The sequence below is a fragment of the Gobius niger genome (genome assembly GCF_951799975.1).
Source record: "Gobius niger genome assembly, chromosome: 16".
Classification (NCBI taxonomy): Eukaryota; Metazoa; Chordata; class Actinopteri; order Gobiiformes; family Gobiidae; genus Gobius; species Gobius niger.
This window is the reverse complement of record NC_136867.1, coordinates 16,312,083-16,330,523: the sequence shown is the minus strand read 5'-3', so window position 1 is coordinate 16,330,523 and position 18,441 is coordinate 16,312,083. Positions and strand designations below refer to the sequence as shown.

At 41.8% G+C, this 18,441-nt stretch overlaps 1 protein-coding gene across 1 annotated transcript in view; it reads left to right on the top strand.

Annotated features, from left to right (window-relative positions):
• The window catches only part of eipr1 (EARP complex and GARP complex interacting protein 1), a 50,597-nt gene that overhangs the window by 22,228 nt on the left and 9,928 nt on the right, over nucleotides 1-18,441 (top strand). The window contains exon 6 of the mRNA XM_079573917.1: nucleotides 4,858-4,994. Within this exon, the coding sequence (XP_079430043.1) occupies nucleotides 4,858-4,994 (137 nt within the window). The remainder of the gene's footprint in view (nucleotides 1-4,857; nucleotides 4,995-18,441) is intronic.

Genomic DNA, 18,441 nt, shown 5'->3' with positions numbered 1-18,441 from the left:
TCCATCATTGTTTGAACCAATGTACCTGGCACCTTCAAGTGTCTGTCCTAAATATTCTCCGCCAAAATCCCAACACCCATCCCTAACCAAGTCCAAATTATTATATTATTATACTGCAAGCTTCCAAGCTTCCATTAGGTAAAAGTCTGTGACTAAATTCAGGAGATTCTGACCTTTCAAATGAGGTCTGGCCCATCCATACTAACAGTAAGTTGGTAAAAGTCGAGTTGTGATTGTAGGCTACTGCCATTATAAGCCAGTAAGAACTCATGATACAAACCAGAAATCAGATGAATTCTATTTGCATTCAGGTATATTAGCACCTTCCGGAGGCCAGTTTTGTCCCAATTCTGTATAAATCAATATGTTGCAGTGTATAGCCACCACACAAACTCTATACTTGACCCATCGTGAGTGGATACTGAGGACATATTTTTAATAGATGTGGTGGGTTGGATTTTTGCGGCTGTTACTGTATCCCTGTTCCTTATGTTGCATCATTACGACAGAGTGTGTTCGTGAACCCTGGCGCGAGGTCAAGACGAGCCGGAGAGGTGTAGGAGTGCCGGACCCATCCCAGAACTCCCGACACCAGCCAACGCGGTTATTAATCCTGCACCCGGGGACAGCTACCGGGGTGAAAGTCCAGCAGGGGCAGCGGCGAGGTGCAATAATGAGAGCGGCTGCCGTCAGCTGTGGAGGGCCGGCCTGATTGGAAAGATGGAGATTAGCGCAGATACAGATATGGAAGCGGAGTGGGCTTGATGAGGAAGAGAGGGAAGAGGAGTGGAGAGAAAGCTTGGCAGCCGAGACAAATTCCTCCAGCACTGATGAGAATGCTAATCTCCTACCCTGGCTCCCTACCTCCTCCTTTCCTCTCCTCCTTCTTTCCTTTCCTCCTTGTATCTGTCAAAGGGTGATGTGTTCATCTTTGTCCAGCAGCTGCAGCGTCGAACCGGGTCGGATTGGCATGTGTGCGGCCCGCTGTGGGTGTGTGTGTGTGTCGGTGTGTGTGTGTGTGTGTGTGTGTGTGTGTTTGTGCTTGCATATGCGACAGAGGGTGGGTGTGTACAGGCGACCACAGCGTTCGAGGGGAGATTTGCGTCCGCGCGTGTGTGTCTTCGCATGGCTCATCAATTAGAATCGCTGGTGGTTTTGAGCGAGAACATCTCCGCCAGGCTCGCCGCACACCCACACACCTTGTCCGCCACATCTGCTTCTTTCCGGAGAACGCGGGAAAAAGAAGCATAAAAACGGCGGCACGCTGGCGATTTGACAGATAGCTCCGCATTAGTGCCGCCTGCGTCCTAAATGAATGCGTCCCCCAGTGTTGTGTGCACTGCCTTGTTAGGGGCCCTAATTTGGTTAGCGCACTAATAAAGCTGGGAACATGGGATGCACGTAGCACAAGCCTAGATGTTGCACCAGTAGTGGAGCAGCTGAGAGGGAACAGTCTAGTGTTGAGGGAGGGGGGGGGGCGCTTTTATTTCAACATGTTGCAGTTATTTCGATATGTTTAGTTGATCAAATAGAGGAGCAGAGGTGCAAAAGACAAAAATAAACCACACTCCCCTTTTGGTTGTTCCTCCATTGGCAATAATCGCTCAATCCTTCCCTCACAAAAATCAAACTAAAGATGGTAAAAGTTTTGTAGAACTCCACAAAAGTGCTTATGGACCATGGCTGTTCGTGTCTCCTGTTGACAGCCTCCTGAAGCCAGTGGAGATGGTGTGGGTGGAAGACTTCAAATTTCCACTCTGTAAAATTTTAGATGCAATATACTGTATACCCAATTGATGTGGAGTCAGATATCTGAACAAGTGAATCAAATCCCCTTTGATAGATTCCTCCTCCGCATATAGGTTTTTCACTGTGAAATCTCAATGCCAACTAAAGTTTACTCTTAAACTGATATTGGTGTTGGATGAATTGGAGCAATGTAATTATTACAATTCAGTATATTTATAATTCTCTACAAAGGCCAGTATCAATACGGATATACTGGTGGACATTTTTGATCCTCTTGGCCAAAACAATGTGTTCTACAGCCAGCCATGTGTGGCGTTTGTTTGCTCTATGACCAAAATCCAAACACCTATCATCCTAGCATTGTATCAGTTGTTAATGTAAGGGCCTAACTGTGTTGTAGGTCTGGCGTTAATGATGACATTGGTGTAACTTCTCTTGGTTACTTGAAAGTTATTGTGGTTATAAATGGACTTCTCTAATTTCACCATAACAATTATTTTATCCATCCAACAGATGGTGGCTAACTTTTCAATCCTATGGATTAACACATCCCACCCATTTTATAGAAGGCTGTAATGATTCATGGTTTTGCATTCTGTTCAAAAATAAATCAGAAAATTGCTTCACAACAGAGAAAGAAATGTTAATGATGAAAGGAGTTAATTCTTGACCCGTAAGTCACAAAGGATTCAATGTCAAACCACATTGCCAAAAAACAGATTAAGTAATAATTATAGAGAGATGCAATTCTGATGTACTGTATTACTTTTATAGAAAGATAACTCGCACTGTAGATGAAGATGTGTGCACATATTAATAGTGGATGCCAGTCTGGATTTTATGGTGGTTTTATATATTTTTCCTTAGAGGAATAAAAAAGTATTATCTATTAGTTTGCTTGAAAAAAAAATCCACTACTCTTTGTTACCACTTGAATAAATCCACAAGGATGAGTATTTGTAGTTTTTGGGTGTTGTTCGGTTTAACTGTGAGTATTATTAATAGGAAAGTCGGAGTCGTGCTTCAAGGCCACAGTGGAGACCCTGACTGTCGTCTTGTCTGATGTTTATCTGTCCATCTCTGGCACCTTTCTTCTCCTCTTCCTTTGTTCTATCCGCTTTTATGCCTCTCTTTACTGTGACTCCCGTTCTTTCTTTTCCTTTGCACGCTCTCGATGCTCTCTCTTTCTTTCTCGCTCTCTCTGTCCTCTCTAGCTGAAATAATGAGAGTGTAGCAGGGAGCTGTGCAGTGACGGGCCGATCGATGATCCTTGCTCCAACAGGCAGAGACGGCAGAGGCAGCGAGCGGGGGGAGGGAGGGGAGGGGGCAGAGAGAAAGATGAGGATAAAAACCCGCCGATAGTCACGGAGCCAAGAAAAATCGCGCGGTGCTGGTGTGCCTTTAGATGCATCATAGTTTAAGGGAAAGATAATCATTCCCAAAGCCGGCCCATAGAATTAATTGAAACCCATTTTTTAAAGTAGCCTGATGAAGTGATACGCTTTTACAATTCCGAGTCCTTGAAGTGTTTTGACTTTGACTAATTTCGCCTACATTGTTGCCCCGTGAAATACGGCGGGCACGTTTGATAAATATCCAATGACAGCCCACGTCGTCTTGTTCGAAAAGTCTTTAATGTTTGTAATTTATCCAAACTGCCTTTCAGCTAAAAGTGCCCCAGTTTAAGACATGTTGACACTTTGGCAGGTTTTCCATCGAAACATTACAATACACTTAAGGTTGTTTTTCCAAGCTATTATTTATTAACTGGTAAATTCACCCTTAAGCAACTTAAATACGGTCAGGACACCGATTGAAACCTGTAATATAAGCTCCTTTTCTTCATGGTGTGTGGTCAGGGGTCCGCGGGGTCACATGAGGTCGTAGAAGATTCTTCCCATTACATGTTCTGTAGAGTTGGTTAAGTGTTCGTAAGTGGCTTAGCTGAGTTGGCCATTCGCGAAACACTAGTGGTTTGATCCCAGTACTGCACACTGACATTGCATGCGATACAAGTCCAGCTTTTTGGCCTGCAAAGCATTTTATTCTGACCTTAGATCACCTGGGATCAGTTCTGAGAATAGCCGCCATTAAACAGACCCTAAACTTTGATACATCGACCGATTCATACTACTGATAGCATCACATCAACAAAGATATATGTATGACAACTGTTATTTATTTATTTTTTTATTTTTCATGTAGTTTAGGCTGTTGCTTTCTAGTTTTATTTTTCATTGGTCTGTTTTTGAGCTTTGGCTTTATAAGATCAATTCGGCATAAATCTTTTCCACAATTATCATTAGTGTTTGTATAATTTATCCACGTTTGCGATTTTCTCTTTTTTTTTTACATGGCAGAGCAGTGGACTATCCTCAACGTCATGGATCTGAGTTTGTTGAATTTCAGTTTATTCGGTCAAAAGTATGCACAAATTATTTACATTCAATTAAGTATACTTCTTCAACATAACATACAACTGACCGAAAAGGTGTAGGCTGAAGCTAATGCTTATATTTGCTGAATGCCTCGCTCCGCTTATCACCACCTTTCACCCTGAACTGTTGTATTGTAGCCTATCTAATGAAGCCTATACAGCCAAAAAATCTTTTTTTTCTAAAACTGATCCTTTTTGATTACCCTGTAACTATTTTAAGACAAGTGTAACATTCATATTAATGACGTAACTTTCTTTGATTGTTGCACAATAACAATAATACAATCTCTTGTCACTTGGTGAAAGCAGTCCTTAGACAAACAGCCCTATTATACAAATAGCAAGACATCTATTATTAAACTTTAATCAACCCTCCATAGATCTTGAGATGGACGGAGCGATTTTTTCGAAATTGGAGATTTTAATCCGACAGGCTGCGGAGTGACATGCCTCCGCGGGGGAGTATTGTGCCACTAATGCCCAAAATATTACCGCCGTCATATTGAACAATCGGGGTCTTGAGTGCAGCCCGCGGAGAAAATGACTTCTATTAATACATGATTATGCTGATTGAATGCACTACAAGGCCGGAGCTGTCACAGATATTCGGGTGAAATTCGCGCTACCCACGCACAGATGTTAATGAGGTGCGCCCCTGTGGCTGTGCGCAGGTGTCGAGCCGCGCCACACTGGAGGGCAAGGGTCAGCTCAAGTTCACCTCGGGAAAATGGAGCCCGCACCACAACTGCAGCCAGCTCGCCACCGCCAACGACACGGCCATCCGGGGCTGGGACCTGCGCAGCATGAGGTGAGGATACATTTATTTGTCTGCTTTGTTAAAGGTTTTCTCTTTCTCCTCTTTAGATATGGTGTAGACCTAAAGTTATATAGTATGTATAGCTTGTTTAACAAATGATTGAAATGAGAGAAAGAAAGAAAAAAAAAGAACAATATTTTTGCCATTAATTTGAGCTTACTTTGCCGCTATTTCACTTGAGTGTTTGAAATGCCACATTGAAGCCTTGAGAAAGAATGGCATTTAAGTTTTTAACTCAAGATTCAGTTCGCTGTGCTTATTTTGGACATATTCAGGGGCATTAACGGTTGAGAAAGGACTGAAATATGAACTGCTAGACTAATATATGAATCACTCTTTTCTGAACATGTTTGCAGAGGTCTAAACCTCGGGGGCAGCAGGTTGCACTCATAAGAAATACTTACAAAGAAAGAATGTGTGATTTGGTAACACTTCACAATAAGCGGACACACAATACCGATTAGAATGCATGGTGCTCTTTGTTTGAGCGTTAACGAAACCTTTTGGAAATGTACTTGTCCTGTTTTGACTTGCATAACTTAAAACATTTTGGTGAGTGATGCCTGTGGAGCTTTTTTTGAGAAACACATTAGCCCAAAATACAATCTGTTTTTTTTTTTTGGTCTCATTTTGCAACTTTGATACTTGTATTTCAGACGGCTATTATTTATAAGGAGGCCGGTTTGCATTCCTAAATATCCTCTCCTCTTTCATCGATTTATTTTTGTGAAATTGAAGCGGGTACACATTCTCCGGTTAATGAAACCACACGTGTTCTCTGATACGCGGCTGCCATCGAGACGGTGCCAGGAAAGAGATTTTTAAGACCGTGTTGCGTCGGGATTGAGGACTCAAAAAGAGCAGCGTGAGGCCTGTTTTCTCCACGCTTTGCCGCTCAGTATTAAGTTTGAACACCCCTGCTCTGACGTACAGCAGCAGGTGAAAGCTGACAGCAATGACTCATGTAGCAGTCACTTCAGGTAAAGTGGCAAAGATTAGCAGTTGGAATGTGTTTTTATGCAATAGATTTAGTCCACTAGCAGGCCTCGTCTTCTGACTTTAATAAACATGTCTTTCTTGTAATGATAGATGTGAGAAACTGGTTATGCTAAATAACTCTTTTAACCTTGTTTTTTGATATTTATGATTACAGAGAGATTAATTCGTGTATCTATTCTGGTCACATCTGATCAGTGTCCTGTCTTGTACAATTACAAGTGCATGTAAAAACATGGACAAGAAGGCTGCAACTGACACAACAAGCGCTGATTAAAAGAAATGACAACTTCAAAGAACTAAAAACATTAGAGGAAAACAAGTAAAGCGAGAATTTGATCGTAAATTAACTGCACCACCCGGTTTTTGCTGGATGTCATAGAAGACCATAAGTTACTGCTATGCTGTAATAACCAAACAGTTAAAGTGAATGATTATAAATGACTATAAAATATGCGAACAGTTTTTTTTTCATTCGCCAGAGTAACTTGCCTCTACTCCTCAAGTTCAGGCTCTCTTGAACTCAACCTGGCTCCACTACTTCTACATCCTACTGTAGTCGTCACAGGCTTCCTAATCCCTGACAGGCAGCCCTTTGCAGTCACATAGAAGAACTGGTCAAATTCAGATGTTCTTTGGGGACAAACAACACTAGTTTGCTTGAAAATAAGGGACAGCAAAATCAGTGACACACGTTTCTACCATCATGGAATTTAAAATGAGTTTTTGCACTCTATCAAATGCCTAACCCTCGGGCTATCACGATAATTACTATATCGACTTATAGTTCAATAAATGACAGATAAACAATACATTTTTAGCTCAATATTTGTCGTCAATACATTTATTTGCATTTTTCCCTACCAATAATCTATTTCTTACCCAAAGTAAGTTGTGTCTCATTGTATTTCATGTTCCTTGTGGGATTAAAAACTAAGTATATCGAACAGAGCTTTACTGTCATTTGTAAGCTTTAGCCTTAGTTTCGGTGGTAATTCACAGTGTTCAATAGTATCTTTTATCCTGATCGTTTCCTGCCTCAGTATATCGAACATGAGATTTTGTTACCGTGACAGGCCTAACTAACCCTCTGGAAAATCTGTACTACTACTAGATTTTCAAAAATAGTCATCTTGATGGGACCCTAACCCTCAACAACACCCTAACCCTTACCCCGGGATTGATATCTGGATTGGGTTCAGTCAGTTTTAGGATTTTTCATTGTTTGAAAATGTCAAGTACAAAAGAAAATGCCTGGAAACAAGACCACACAAACATTTTTGGGGGGAAAGGTGGGTACCTTGTTATTGATTCTACCCATCTTTAAAAAAAAAAAATCTGCTCACAACTTGTTGAATAGCCTCTAGGCCAGTGTTCTCAGTTCTCAGTGGGTCGGGGACCATTTTCAGTGGGTCATGAGCCTTTCCCAGGGAGCCTTTCTTACAATATTTATTTACTGAGAAAGTCTTGATGAGTAAGCGGAGCGACGTTATTTTGCCCATGATTTTTATTTTAATAAACTGCAATGTGTTTTATGGGTTGAAAAGAATACGGCTTGTCGCCCTGGGGTGATGGAGAGTCCTGAGGTCACACCAGTCGAGAACCACGAGCCTACTCTTGCCTATCAATAACGCCATCAATACTCACTAAACTTTACTGATGATGGCTTGAGAACACAATTCTGCCTGTGGGGCAGCGAGAGGAGCAGAGTCGCCCCGAGTGTCAGGAGGAGTCCCATCTCCTCTCGTCTCGTTATGACACATTTTGTTGCCACTTGTGGTCCGTCCATGAATCTAATCAAGTGTTTGTCCGCTCGTGATGAAGTGCCTGGCCTATCGCTCCTCCTTGACACAAAGCACTTGTCGAATCACACATTAACCTTCTGAGTGCAGGTTATCAGCATCACCGCCTTCCCCCATTTCCACTGTGTGTGTGCGTGTGTGTGTTTTTTGTTTGTGTTTTGTCGGTATATGTGGCCAGCGAGGTCAGCATGTGTGTGTGTGTGTGTGTACTTGTGGGCTCAAGGAATAATAATCACCCGGCTATCGATCGCTTGTGATAACGGGCAAAGTGGTGGAGAGATTGAGAGAGGGGTGAGGGGGGGGAGAGAGGGAGAGAGGGAGAGAGGGAGCGAACGAATATATTTACAAGATGCGTATCACACAAGCCCTCAGATAAGACAGTTGAATCATTGATAGCACTGCCTGTCAGAGCCATAACAAATTAAAGAGTTCCTGTGCGCACCCATTTTGGCCGTTCTTCCCCCGCTGTGCAGCTTTTTTTGAAAGATGCAACAGTGCTGATTTGGCCGTGGGCATTTACAGGAGGGAGGGGGCCGGGCGCGAGGCTTGTTAGTAGCACTACAGCCTCTGCTTTTATGTCAGAAAACGATGGTAGGGACCAGTAGAGGGAGCACTGCACTATATTTTTTTTTTTGACAAAAGCGTTGAATGTATGAAAAAAACGATTGATTTTTGGGCACATTGTTGGTGTAAGGAAGCGAGAGCTTTGAATTTAAAGTTGAAGTGAACCATTCTCTTGCTACTCCAACCAGGAGGGTCTGATCTTCAGTGCCATAAACAACAAATTGATACTACAAAGTCAGTTTTTGTAACCAACACCATCAATAATAATGGAATATCCTTGTATTTCTTAAGTTAATGTCCGAACAAAGTCGCTCGACATGTTTGGACAAAAAAAAATGGTGTTTCAAATATTGGTAATATCCTTTGAATAATGTACAAGACTTGATTCTCTCTAAAAATCATGCGATAGTTCTTTGTTAGCTTGGCCTTGGTGATCAATGGAGTATGAGGAGACTCCAATAATGGACCACTGCTTGCCTATGATTCTCTTACAATATTTTTTCTCTTCTAATAGCACTCAACTAAAAGGAGAACTTAATTCCAAATGCTTCACAAAAACAGAATCCAAATATTTTCAAAGGCTTTTTTTTTTAAATATGGTCCATGGGCTTGAGTGCCTGAATGTTTCTCGGAGAAGAATGTTGTCTGGGGAGTCGCGTCGCTGATCGGGTCTCCCATGGCAAGCGGGTCCTGGACTACAGGTTCGACAAAGAATGGTTCTGAAGCCCCTTATGATGGGACACCAACAAGGCTGGTTACGTCGCCGGGTTGGCAGTGCCTGGTGCTGAGCCCAAAGGAGGGGCTGGTGCAGTCAGTGTGATCCTGTGATCTGGCAACGGATAAAGAGGAAGAAGAAAATGAATGGATTTTTTTTCTATCCACCGTTTTCTGTTTCAACTGCAAATGAGCTACCTCCAGAGTGTTGTGATTTTGAGTTTTGAATTGGCACCTACTTGTGTACCATTCGTGTTCAAAATGTTTAGATTTGCGCTTGGGACTGCCGCAAAGATAACGCTGTTTCATTACGTTCTTATGTTCATTAGAGAGATTCCATATACTGTGGCGATAGGGATAGAACGTTATAAATCGAACATTATGAGCAAAATCCGCCATGTGTTTTAGCCAAAAAAAGATGGACGTGTCACTGCTGGTAAATACATCATACTAATGTCCAAACATCTCCAGTATTTATTGTAATATCTCCATTGGTTTATGACTATGGAATATGCAGCTAATCTGGGAATATGTAGTGGCTCTGATGCACCACTTTATTATTGACACTTTTTCCATTTTGTTCAAAACAGGACACAAATGTCCCTTACTGCACATCATCTGGAAATACCGACCACTTCATAGCTCACAAATGTGGGTTGTGCACCCAATAATCCTTTAACCAGCGCATCAGTCAACCTACAATTATTATTTACTCACTCCCACCCACTGAGAGGTGCCATGGTTACCAGACAGACAGACATCGTGATGCACTCTTCTCATGGCACTGATTTCTATGAGGTTGGTAAAGCTTATACTGAAAAACGGGAGATGAGAGATTTCGTTCAAATAGTGTAGAATATATGTTACGCTCTGATAGCCTTGGGGTGAGTCAATGCCGTCTCTCTTGTTTCTTGTTGTTGCAGCAGTAAATGGAATAATCCTTGGATTGTTGTGCGAGGCTTCAGCGAAAGGTATTTGTGTGTAAAGAAGCTCATTTACAAGCTCTTGTTGGGACGCTAAATGTTTGTCTTCTTTTCCCAGTCAGGAAATTAGCCTAATAAGTTGCACATTAAAGAGGACATTTTTTTTCTTGGGTGACCACAACAAAAGTAACCAGTGATTTGGTTTGTCAGATGCTTTGCATTTATCCAGGTTTGACCACAAATCTGGGAGTATATCCCTGTTGGTAAATACGGCCCAGTAAGTCCATGGTACTTACAGTGGTAATAACTAGTAATTATCTGGTAAAACGTAAGTAATAACAGTGGGACTTTGAGGTACATACAGTGGTAATTAATAAATAAAAGGGTATGTAAATTTCTGGTACTTGCAGTGGTACTTACTAGTAATTATTTGGTCCATCAATAGTACTTATTGTGGTAATTCAAGGATACTACAGTAGCAATTCCTTGGTAGTAAATGTAGTACTTCTAGATACATTCAGAGATCATTTCTAGAAATTATGTATGATTTAGTTACGATTGTATGACTATAAAACAACATAAAACAACATAAAGGAAACAAGTTTCTTTAATATTAATATGGAATAAGTAGCACAGAAAAGACTGTAGCAATACAGAGCTTACCATTTCAAAAGAAGTTTCAAGCACCCTTTTTTTTATGAAGTCATCATAATCATAAGTAACAATCATATCAGTACCAGCTACATTAACCCACTTTTACGCCAATTCTTTCTATATATCGATGAGTTTCTTGGACTTGCCACTAAAAGTACCTCTTTTTTTTTTAACTGCAAAATATATTTGGAGCTAGCATTAGCTATTCCCAAAAAAATGTAGTTTCCATTTTTTTATTTGGGTTGTACATTTATAAACAACATACACGGCTCGCCACAGAAAAAGAGCGTGCATTAATATTTGTTGTACCGCCTTTAGTTTTGATTCCGGCTTCTGCAATGTCAAACGATCCAGTGTTTCATTTTTGACCAAGAACTTGTACTGATGATGGGAGAGGGTGACCACTATGCAAAGCCTTCCCCAGCACATACCAAAGATTCTCATCGGGGTTCAGATCTGGACAGTGCGGTGGCAAATCCATGTGTGAAAATGATGTTTGGTGCTCCCTTGACCCACTCTTTCACAATGTGAATGTTGCCATCAGGAAAGGCAGTGTATCCAAATGACAATATGTTCACCTGTTTGAGTTGCTGACTTGCATGTGACGTGTCCATACACTCTCCACTGTTCCCTCTGTGTGGACTTCAGTGCTTACAGTGCTGTGCCTGTACAAACTTGGTCCAGTTGGTGTGGCAGCTGTGATGGCAGCCTTTCTACTCGCTCCACTGCCTCCTCAGACGACCTCTGACTCTGAGGTACCTCCTTCACTCAGACGTGCTGCTCACACGTGTTCTTAGGATAACCAAAAAAACAGCAAGTTCAAAATGTTTTTAGACCTCTTTAAAGATGTCTATTTCATTATGTCTGACACTATTATAACAGAGGTTTGAGAAAGAAAAAAGAAAGAGACAGTGACTGAGTTATTAACTATGTCATTGTGCCATAATGTAAGTATTCAGACCCTACAACTTCAGACTCATTCCATTCTTTTCAGTCAAAGTGGTGGTGTTTTTGGACATTCTTTAAAGTTTAGTTCTGTGATGAATTCCACTGCATTAGAAATGTAGAGCGTCAATAAAAGGCTATAAATATAAGAGTAATAAAAGTGATTGATACTTTGTTAGCATTTAGAGCGGTCCAAATACACATGCACTGAGGAGTATAGCCAAAAATATGCACCCCGGGTTTGTCAGGCTCTGTGGCAGTCCCTGTTCTGCAATAAGGACAGGCAGCGACAGTCGCCTCCAGCTAGTTATCTAAGACCCCAGAGAGAAGCGCGGTACCGGCTGCACCTTGTCTCCAGACACCAGCGACGCAGTCTAAAAAACACAAAGATAACACTTCTTATGAAACATATATGGAGCCTGTTCTACTTTGTACTGATGTAATATGCAACATTATGTAAATTATAGAAAACTTTGCACCGATATTGGGGACAGAAAGCATGCTTTTATTGGGAATCCAACACATTTCAACATCTCTTTTTAATGTACCTTTGCCTCTGAATTATTTACATCCTAATCCCTGATGCAGTAGAAGCACCAGATTTTAAAACAGGATCTCTTATATTGATGTTTTTTTTTTAATAAGCCGTGCTCGCTCTTATCATTTTGGGGGGAAAAACATTCCGTAAATGTAATAATAGGGAATTCAGACCACTGCCTTTCAATTTCAAACAATAAAATTATGTTGTTGCTGTTGGTAATGTTATATGATGGATATTTCACCAAATTCATCTCAGGCTACAATGTATAGTGACAAATTATTGCTTTTGTTATAGGCAATGCACTATCCATGAAGCCAGAATATACCACAAAATCACAAAGGTCTTCCATCTGTGATTTACACCATTTTGGCATTTCCTAAAATCATTCTAATAGGCTTGTTTTGGGCCTGACTCGAGGCTTGCTTTGACACAATTGGATGAAAAATCAAATCCTTATAAGTTTTTTGTTCACTTTTAATGGCAAGGCTAGGCATGGTTATTTATGCGCATTTCGTACACAAAGGCAATTCAATGCTCCTTACAAAAGAGATAATGCGAAATTACAATCAGGTTTAGTTAAGGCAAAGGCAAATCTAAAAACATCTAGATATGGGAAATACACAGTACACCAGGTCAGGTGTTGGATTTTTTTCTTGGGGACAGGAAGGATGACAGGAAGGATGACCGGCCATTGACCAGGGAGTGAGGCAGACGCAGAACAACAGGCTATGGTTAGGTATGTGTGGTTGTTTATCCTTGAAAGTCAGTGTCATGCAAAATATGAGTCTTTATCTGGTTTAGCTACGTAGGCTTGGCCTTGAAGGGAAAGTGTTGATGGCGTGTCCAGCTGTCCAGCTGCTTCAATCTGCTCTCACAGGAGGAAAGAATGATTCCAGAATAGTTCATAAATTTGTAATTAATTAGCTTTTACTTGGTCTTAGCATTAGTTAATGGAATGTACTGTGTTGGAAAATTGCAGCGACATTTTGCTATAATATCACTCTCACTGTATTCAAGACAGTTATCGAGCACAATCACAATTTCTGAATTTCATCCATCCATATCTCATCATTACTGATTTTTAGGCCACTCAATGGACAAGCCACTGAAACATATACATGAAGATAAACTCATTGTGAGTCTGGAATATCTTTTGTCTGGGAAATGTGATTGACTGATAATGTTTTTTATACCCAGTATTTATTCGGCCCACGTGAAATGCGTAGAGTTCATATGTGTACTATAAGTGGGTGGTAAAGACAGCGCAGATGCCCACATAAAGATCCCTTTAGAGTATTAAATGTTGCTCAAGGAAAAGAATCATTGTCTAGGAATGGATATATAGAGCTTTAAAAGGGTAGTGCATAAATCTGAAATGTCCTTCACTGTATTAAAAATGAATTTACAAAGCAGATTCGGATCCATCCCACCTTGTTCAGAGAAGTGCACATTCTCCACAGATGCACAAGCCTCCTGCGCTAGTGTGGCTAATGACACATGTTTTACTCAGAACCTTGAACCACCCAGCCACAATAGCGGCTTTTAAGGGAAATACGTCTGGTAAATTAAAACTGCGATTTTAACCAACAGGAGGAAGGGAAAAGTCGAAACTGTTGAAATTTAAATTGTTTAGGCCCCCCGCCGCTCCGACACGATGATCAAAGTCCCAGCAACCGACAATACAGTTCATTATAGTGGAAACAGTACCACATGTGCAAGTGTCCGCGTATGAAAGTGTCTTTGAGCCGTAATAACCATTCTGTCAGTAAGTCCAAAATGTCTTTGTAGAGAAATGATGAAAACCTGCATTGTGTTAGTTTGTTGGGAACCAGCTGTGTGTCATTGCTGGCACACCGGGAGCCCAGAGCCTTTGAATAATATTAGTCTAGCTAACAGGCATGTAGTAGTAGCCAGTGGGCATACATGTTTGTGTGTGTGTACGCGTTGTGAGAGGGAGAGACGGCTGTCAGTGGGAATAGTCTTACTCTGCATCTCTGTCAGCTCCCTCCTGGTCTCTCAGTCCACAGCGAGAGGCGCACACACACCTCCACACTGGGCTGTAATAGCTGTCATGCCTGCGGCCATACCATGCACTGCGGGGTGCATACTGAGGAGCCTGCTGCAGTCAGGCATGGGCTCTCCTGTCTCTTTCTCCAGAGCGGTGTGGATGTGTGAGCGAGGAGAGAGGGACGGACCGTGGTGGAAAAACAAAGTCGAATGATTGATAGTGGTGCTATTTGCTCAGTTATGGTCCAGGTTAAAAGCCAACTGTACAAAGACAAGGGGTAGACGTCATTCAACCCTTGTCCAGACAGACGACACAGCCTCAGCAGCTGACCAAGGGCTGCTTGTTATTCCACCTATATCCCTGTGATGTGGCAGCCGCAGCGTGCCATAATGATAGGGTAGCCGAGGTAAACCATTATTCAAGAACCTTTTCCGTCATATATTATTCACATATTCAAATATACCTCCATTATGCAAAAAGTGTTGCCTATTAGAAGTATCATATTTCACATTCAAATAGAGGGCCATTATGCAAAAGGCGGCGGCTGATTTTGAAATAGTGGTATTCCATATGCCAGTGTTGATTTGAGGGTGACCTTTTGAACCTCGGCTCTGTCAAATCGATCATCGGTAACCTTTTCTCTAAACCCACCTCGCCTGCTTAAGAGACACGCGGCGCACGGAGCAACGTCCCACGGTAATGCTCATAATGATGTATTCCCGACCTTCTGTAGGCCTAAGAAGAGCTCACTGCAATAACACTGCAAATATCCTCGGACTGATAAGGACAGTTGTAAATGAAGGATTTTGTCTGAGGCATTTAATTTATTAAAAGCTATGTATGGTCTGCATTGTACTACATACTCTTTAATGCAGAATGTATGGTGCATACTTTTAGGTCAGGGGTGATTTGAGACACTTTAAGAGAACAGAAAACAAGACTTTATATATAGACCCTCTATAATTTTCCAAGGTATTTCAATTTCAATATTTCTGATCCTTCAGAAAGCCTTTTATTTTTGACTTGTCTAATTCCATGGTCACCACTGTAAAACATGCAGTGATTTGAACATTTAGGTTTTATGCTGAAAGCGAAGGCTGGGACAAAATATTGTTTTGTTGTGACACATGTATCGTATTGGAAACCATGTATCACAACAATTTTGATACTTAGTTCTAGGAAGAAAAAAAATACTCATGTTTTTGACTTAAAGTTTATATGGTTTATATGTGTTTTGGTGCTGATTGGTTTAAACAAAAGAGGATACTTGTAAAATGTGTTTTTAATCTGTTTCACTCCATGTCTCACTGATTTACTGTGCATTTAATATTACTTTTCAAAACCCAGCTTGTGCTTTGTCATAAGTATTACAGTTTGTTATAATGACAAACTGTAATACTTATGTATCGGGATAAGTGCATTGCAACAAAACTGTATTGTACCAGCCCTACTGGATGCTGTCAAAGTGTTCTCTCCAGTTTCATCTTGGTAGCCTGGCCAACCAGCTCCTCCTACGTTTGGTTCAAAAGCAGGAGTGTCTGGGTCAGTTGGGTCGGGTTGGCCGGCATGTTTGTTTTGATATGAATGGACCATGCGTCTCTCTGATTGGTTAATCCGCCTTTCAATCGTGCCCATAACGCAAATTGTCTGTATATAAATGTATTCATGGCAACTTTGATAGTCGAATCATGGTTGAAGATAGGCCCCTCGGAACTCAAACATAAGTTGTGTGTTTTGGTCTCAAAGGCATGTAGAGTATGGGTATTTGCTGCTCTAAATGAAGCTTTGTTGCGCCGTGTGCTAATTGCGCGCTCTGTATGCAGACCGCCGCTCTGTCCCTCATCAGCGCAGCGGCTCGTGCCACTCTGCGTTTTATGCCATGACCTGCCTACCTGCTCTTTCTCTGCCAACCCCCTTCTGTGAGCCGGGCTTTAATTTTGATCAGCGATGAAATGATTGCGCTTCTTTTTTTCTTTTTCTTTTTTTTTGATTTTCCTCTTCCTGCCTCACCCCCCCACGACTGTTGTCATAGAAACAGTGTGTGTATGGGTGCGTTTGTGTGCGTGCGAGAGTGTGTCTGTGATTGCTAAATGCATCCAACCTTTGTAGCATCATCACCAGGATCTTCCACACACAGTGTTCGCAGAGTTAGAGGTAATGAATCACGGAAACTCAAACGACTGAGATTTTTTTCCGATTCTTTAAAATTCATGACTGCTTCTTTCGGGAATGCCACAGCAAACCCCAGGCAGATTCATAAGGTGTTTTTTATTTTATTTTACTAGTCTACATTTGATTTTGATATTTATTTTTTGTTATTCATTTCTATTATAGATTCTGAGTTGGACACAGTTATTGTCAGGCTCAGCCGATTAACAGTTGATTTGTAGTTATATGAAATGTACCACTGACTCAAGTGCTACATTATGTATAATCACTGAACACTTGGGTTGCACATTACCTCTCCAAATTATTATTCTCGCAATATCCATATAAGAAGCAAGAAGCCACAATGGATTACAAAATCTGTAAGGTTTATAAAGTTTTTGATAACACAGCCTAAACTAAAAATGCAGATGATACCTAAACATCTTTGTTGGTTTGGTTTTACCCAAACCTAAAAGCTTCTTACAGCCTATTCCTCGTTGTGTTTCCATGCGTTGTCACTTTTCCGTCTCACTTTTGTCATGTTTTGTTTATGTCTAATTTGTCACTCTTTTTTGACGCTCTTTTTAAGGGACCTTTAAGATTTGGATAATGCCTGGATACCTGGATAATGTTCTTGGCTCAGCTGGGGGTTAAGTGGTTAATGATGATGATGGTGGCTTACACTTGCATTGCGCTTTTCAATCCTGTCTTTCCGAGTTTCCGCACTGTCGTCATTATTCATTCATGCCATACTCAGTGGTGGTTAGCTACTGTTGCAGCCACATTGGGGTAGACTGACAGACCAACCACCACCACCAACCACTTGCTCACACTCTCATTCATTCTGGCCTTTACGTTATTAGTGGTAGGGGAAACCAGACTGCCCAGAGGAAACCATGCAAGACATGCAAACTCCACACAGAAAGTTCTCCTCCAGCCAGGGATCGAACCAGATAAATACAGTGGGCTGTGAGCATAAGACCAGATTGTGACTAGGGGTGCAACTTATACTCAGGTGTGACTTATATATCAAAATATATAATTATCAATGTTTGTTATTTTCACGCTGACAGCCACTAGAGGGCACTCTACGCTTGTGTACCAGTATCTGCCACTCCTGTACCACTGAAGTTTTAAGAAACGGTAATCGAACAGCAGGAAAGAAAGTTTGGAGTGAGCGAGAAACTTGTGAATGACTGGTGAAAAGCAGAGGTTACTCTTACTGCAGTGAAGAAAACAGAAAAAGCTCATCTCGGGCTAAAAGCTAGATGGCCAAAGCTAGAGGAACGAATTTGCAAATGGGTGCTTGAACGTGATGCCGGGAGAGGCTTGGGCATGAAGTTACGCCTTCATGCCCAGGTAGTTGTCAAGGCTAGTAAGATAAGATAAGATAAACCTTTATTGATCTCACAAAGGAGAAATTCACTTGTTACCCTTGGCATTCAAGAAGAAGAGTTAATAAAGTGCAGCTGATGCAGAGATTATTGCACATGTTACTTTACAGTCTTATTGTACAGTCTGACAGCAGTGGGGATGAAGGTTTTGCGGTAGCGCTCCGTCCTGCACTGAGGGTGTCTCAGTCTGCCACTGAGAGAGCTGCACAGCTCTTCTACAGTCCCGTGCAGTGGGTGGGAGGTGTTGTCCATGATGGAGGTGAGCTTGGCTAACACCCTCCTGTCACTCACCTCCTCCACAGAGTCCAGGGGGCAGCCCAGGACGGAGCTGGCCCTCCTGACCAGCTTGTTCAGTGTGTTCTTGTCCCGCTCTGTGCTGCCCGGGGCCCAGCACACGGCAGCGAAGTGGAGAGCAGAGGCGACCACAGAGTCATAAAAAGTCCTGAGCAGAGGCCTGCTCACTCCGAAGGACCTCAGTCTCCTCAGAAGGTGGAGGCGACTTTGGCCCTTCTTGTACAGGGAGTTGGTGTTGTGGGACCAGTCCAGTTTATTGTTGAGGTGCACACCCAGGTACTTGAAACTGTCCACCTCCTCAATGTCCTCCCCCTGGATGTTCAGCGTGCGACTTATACTCCGGAGCGACTTATGTTTTTTTCTTCTTGGTTTTGCATTTTTTGGCTGGTGTGACTCATGCTCCGCAGCGACTTATAGTCCGGAAACTACGGTAAATGAGTCTGATGTCGTCCTAT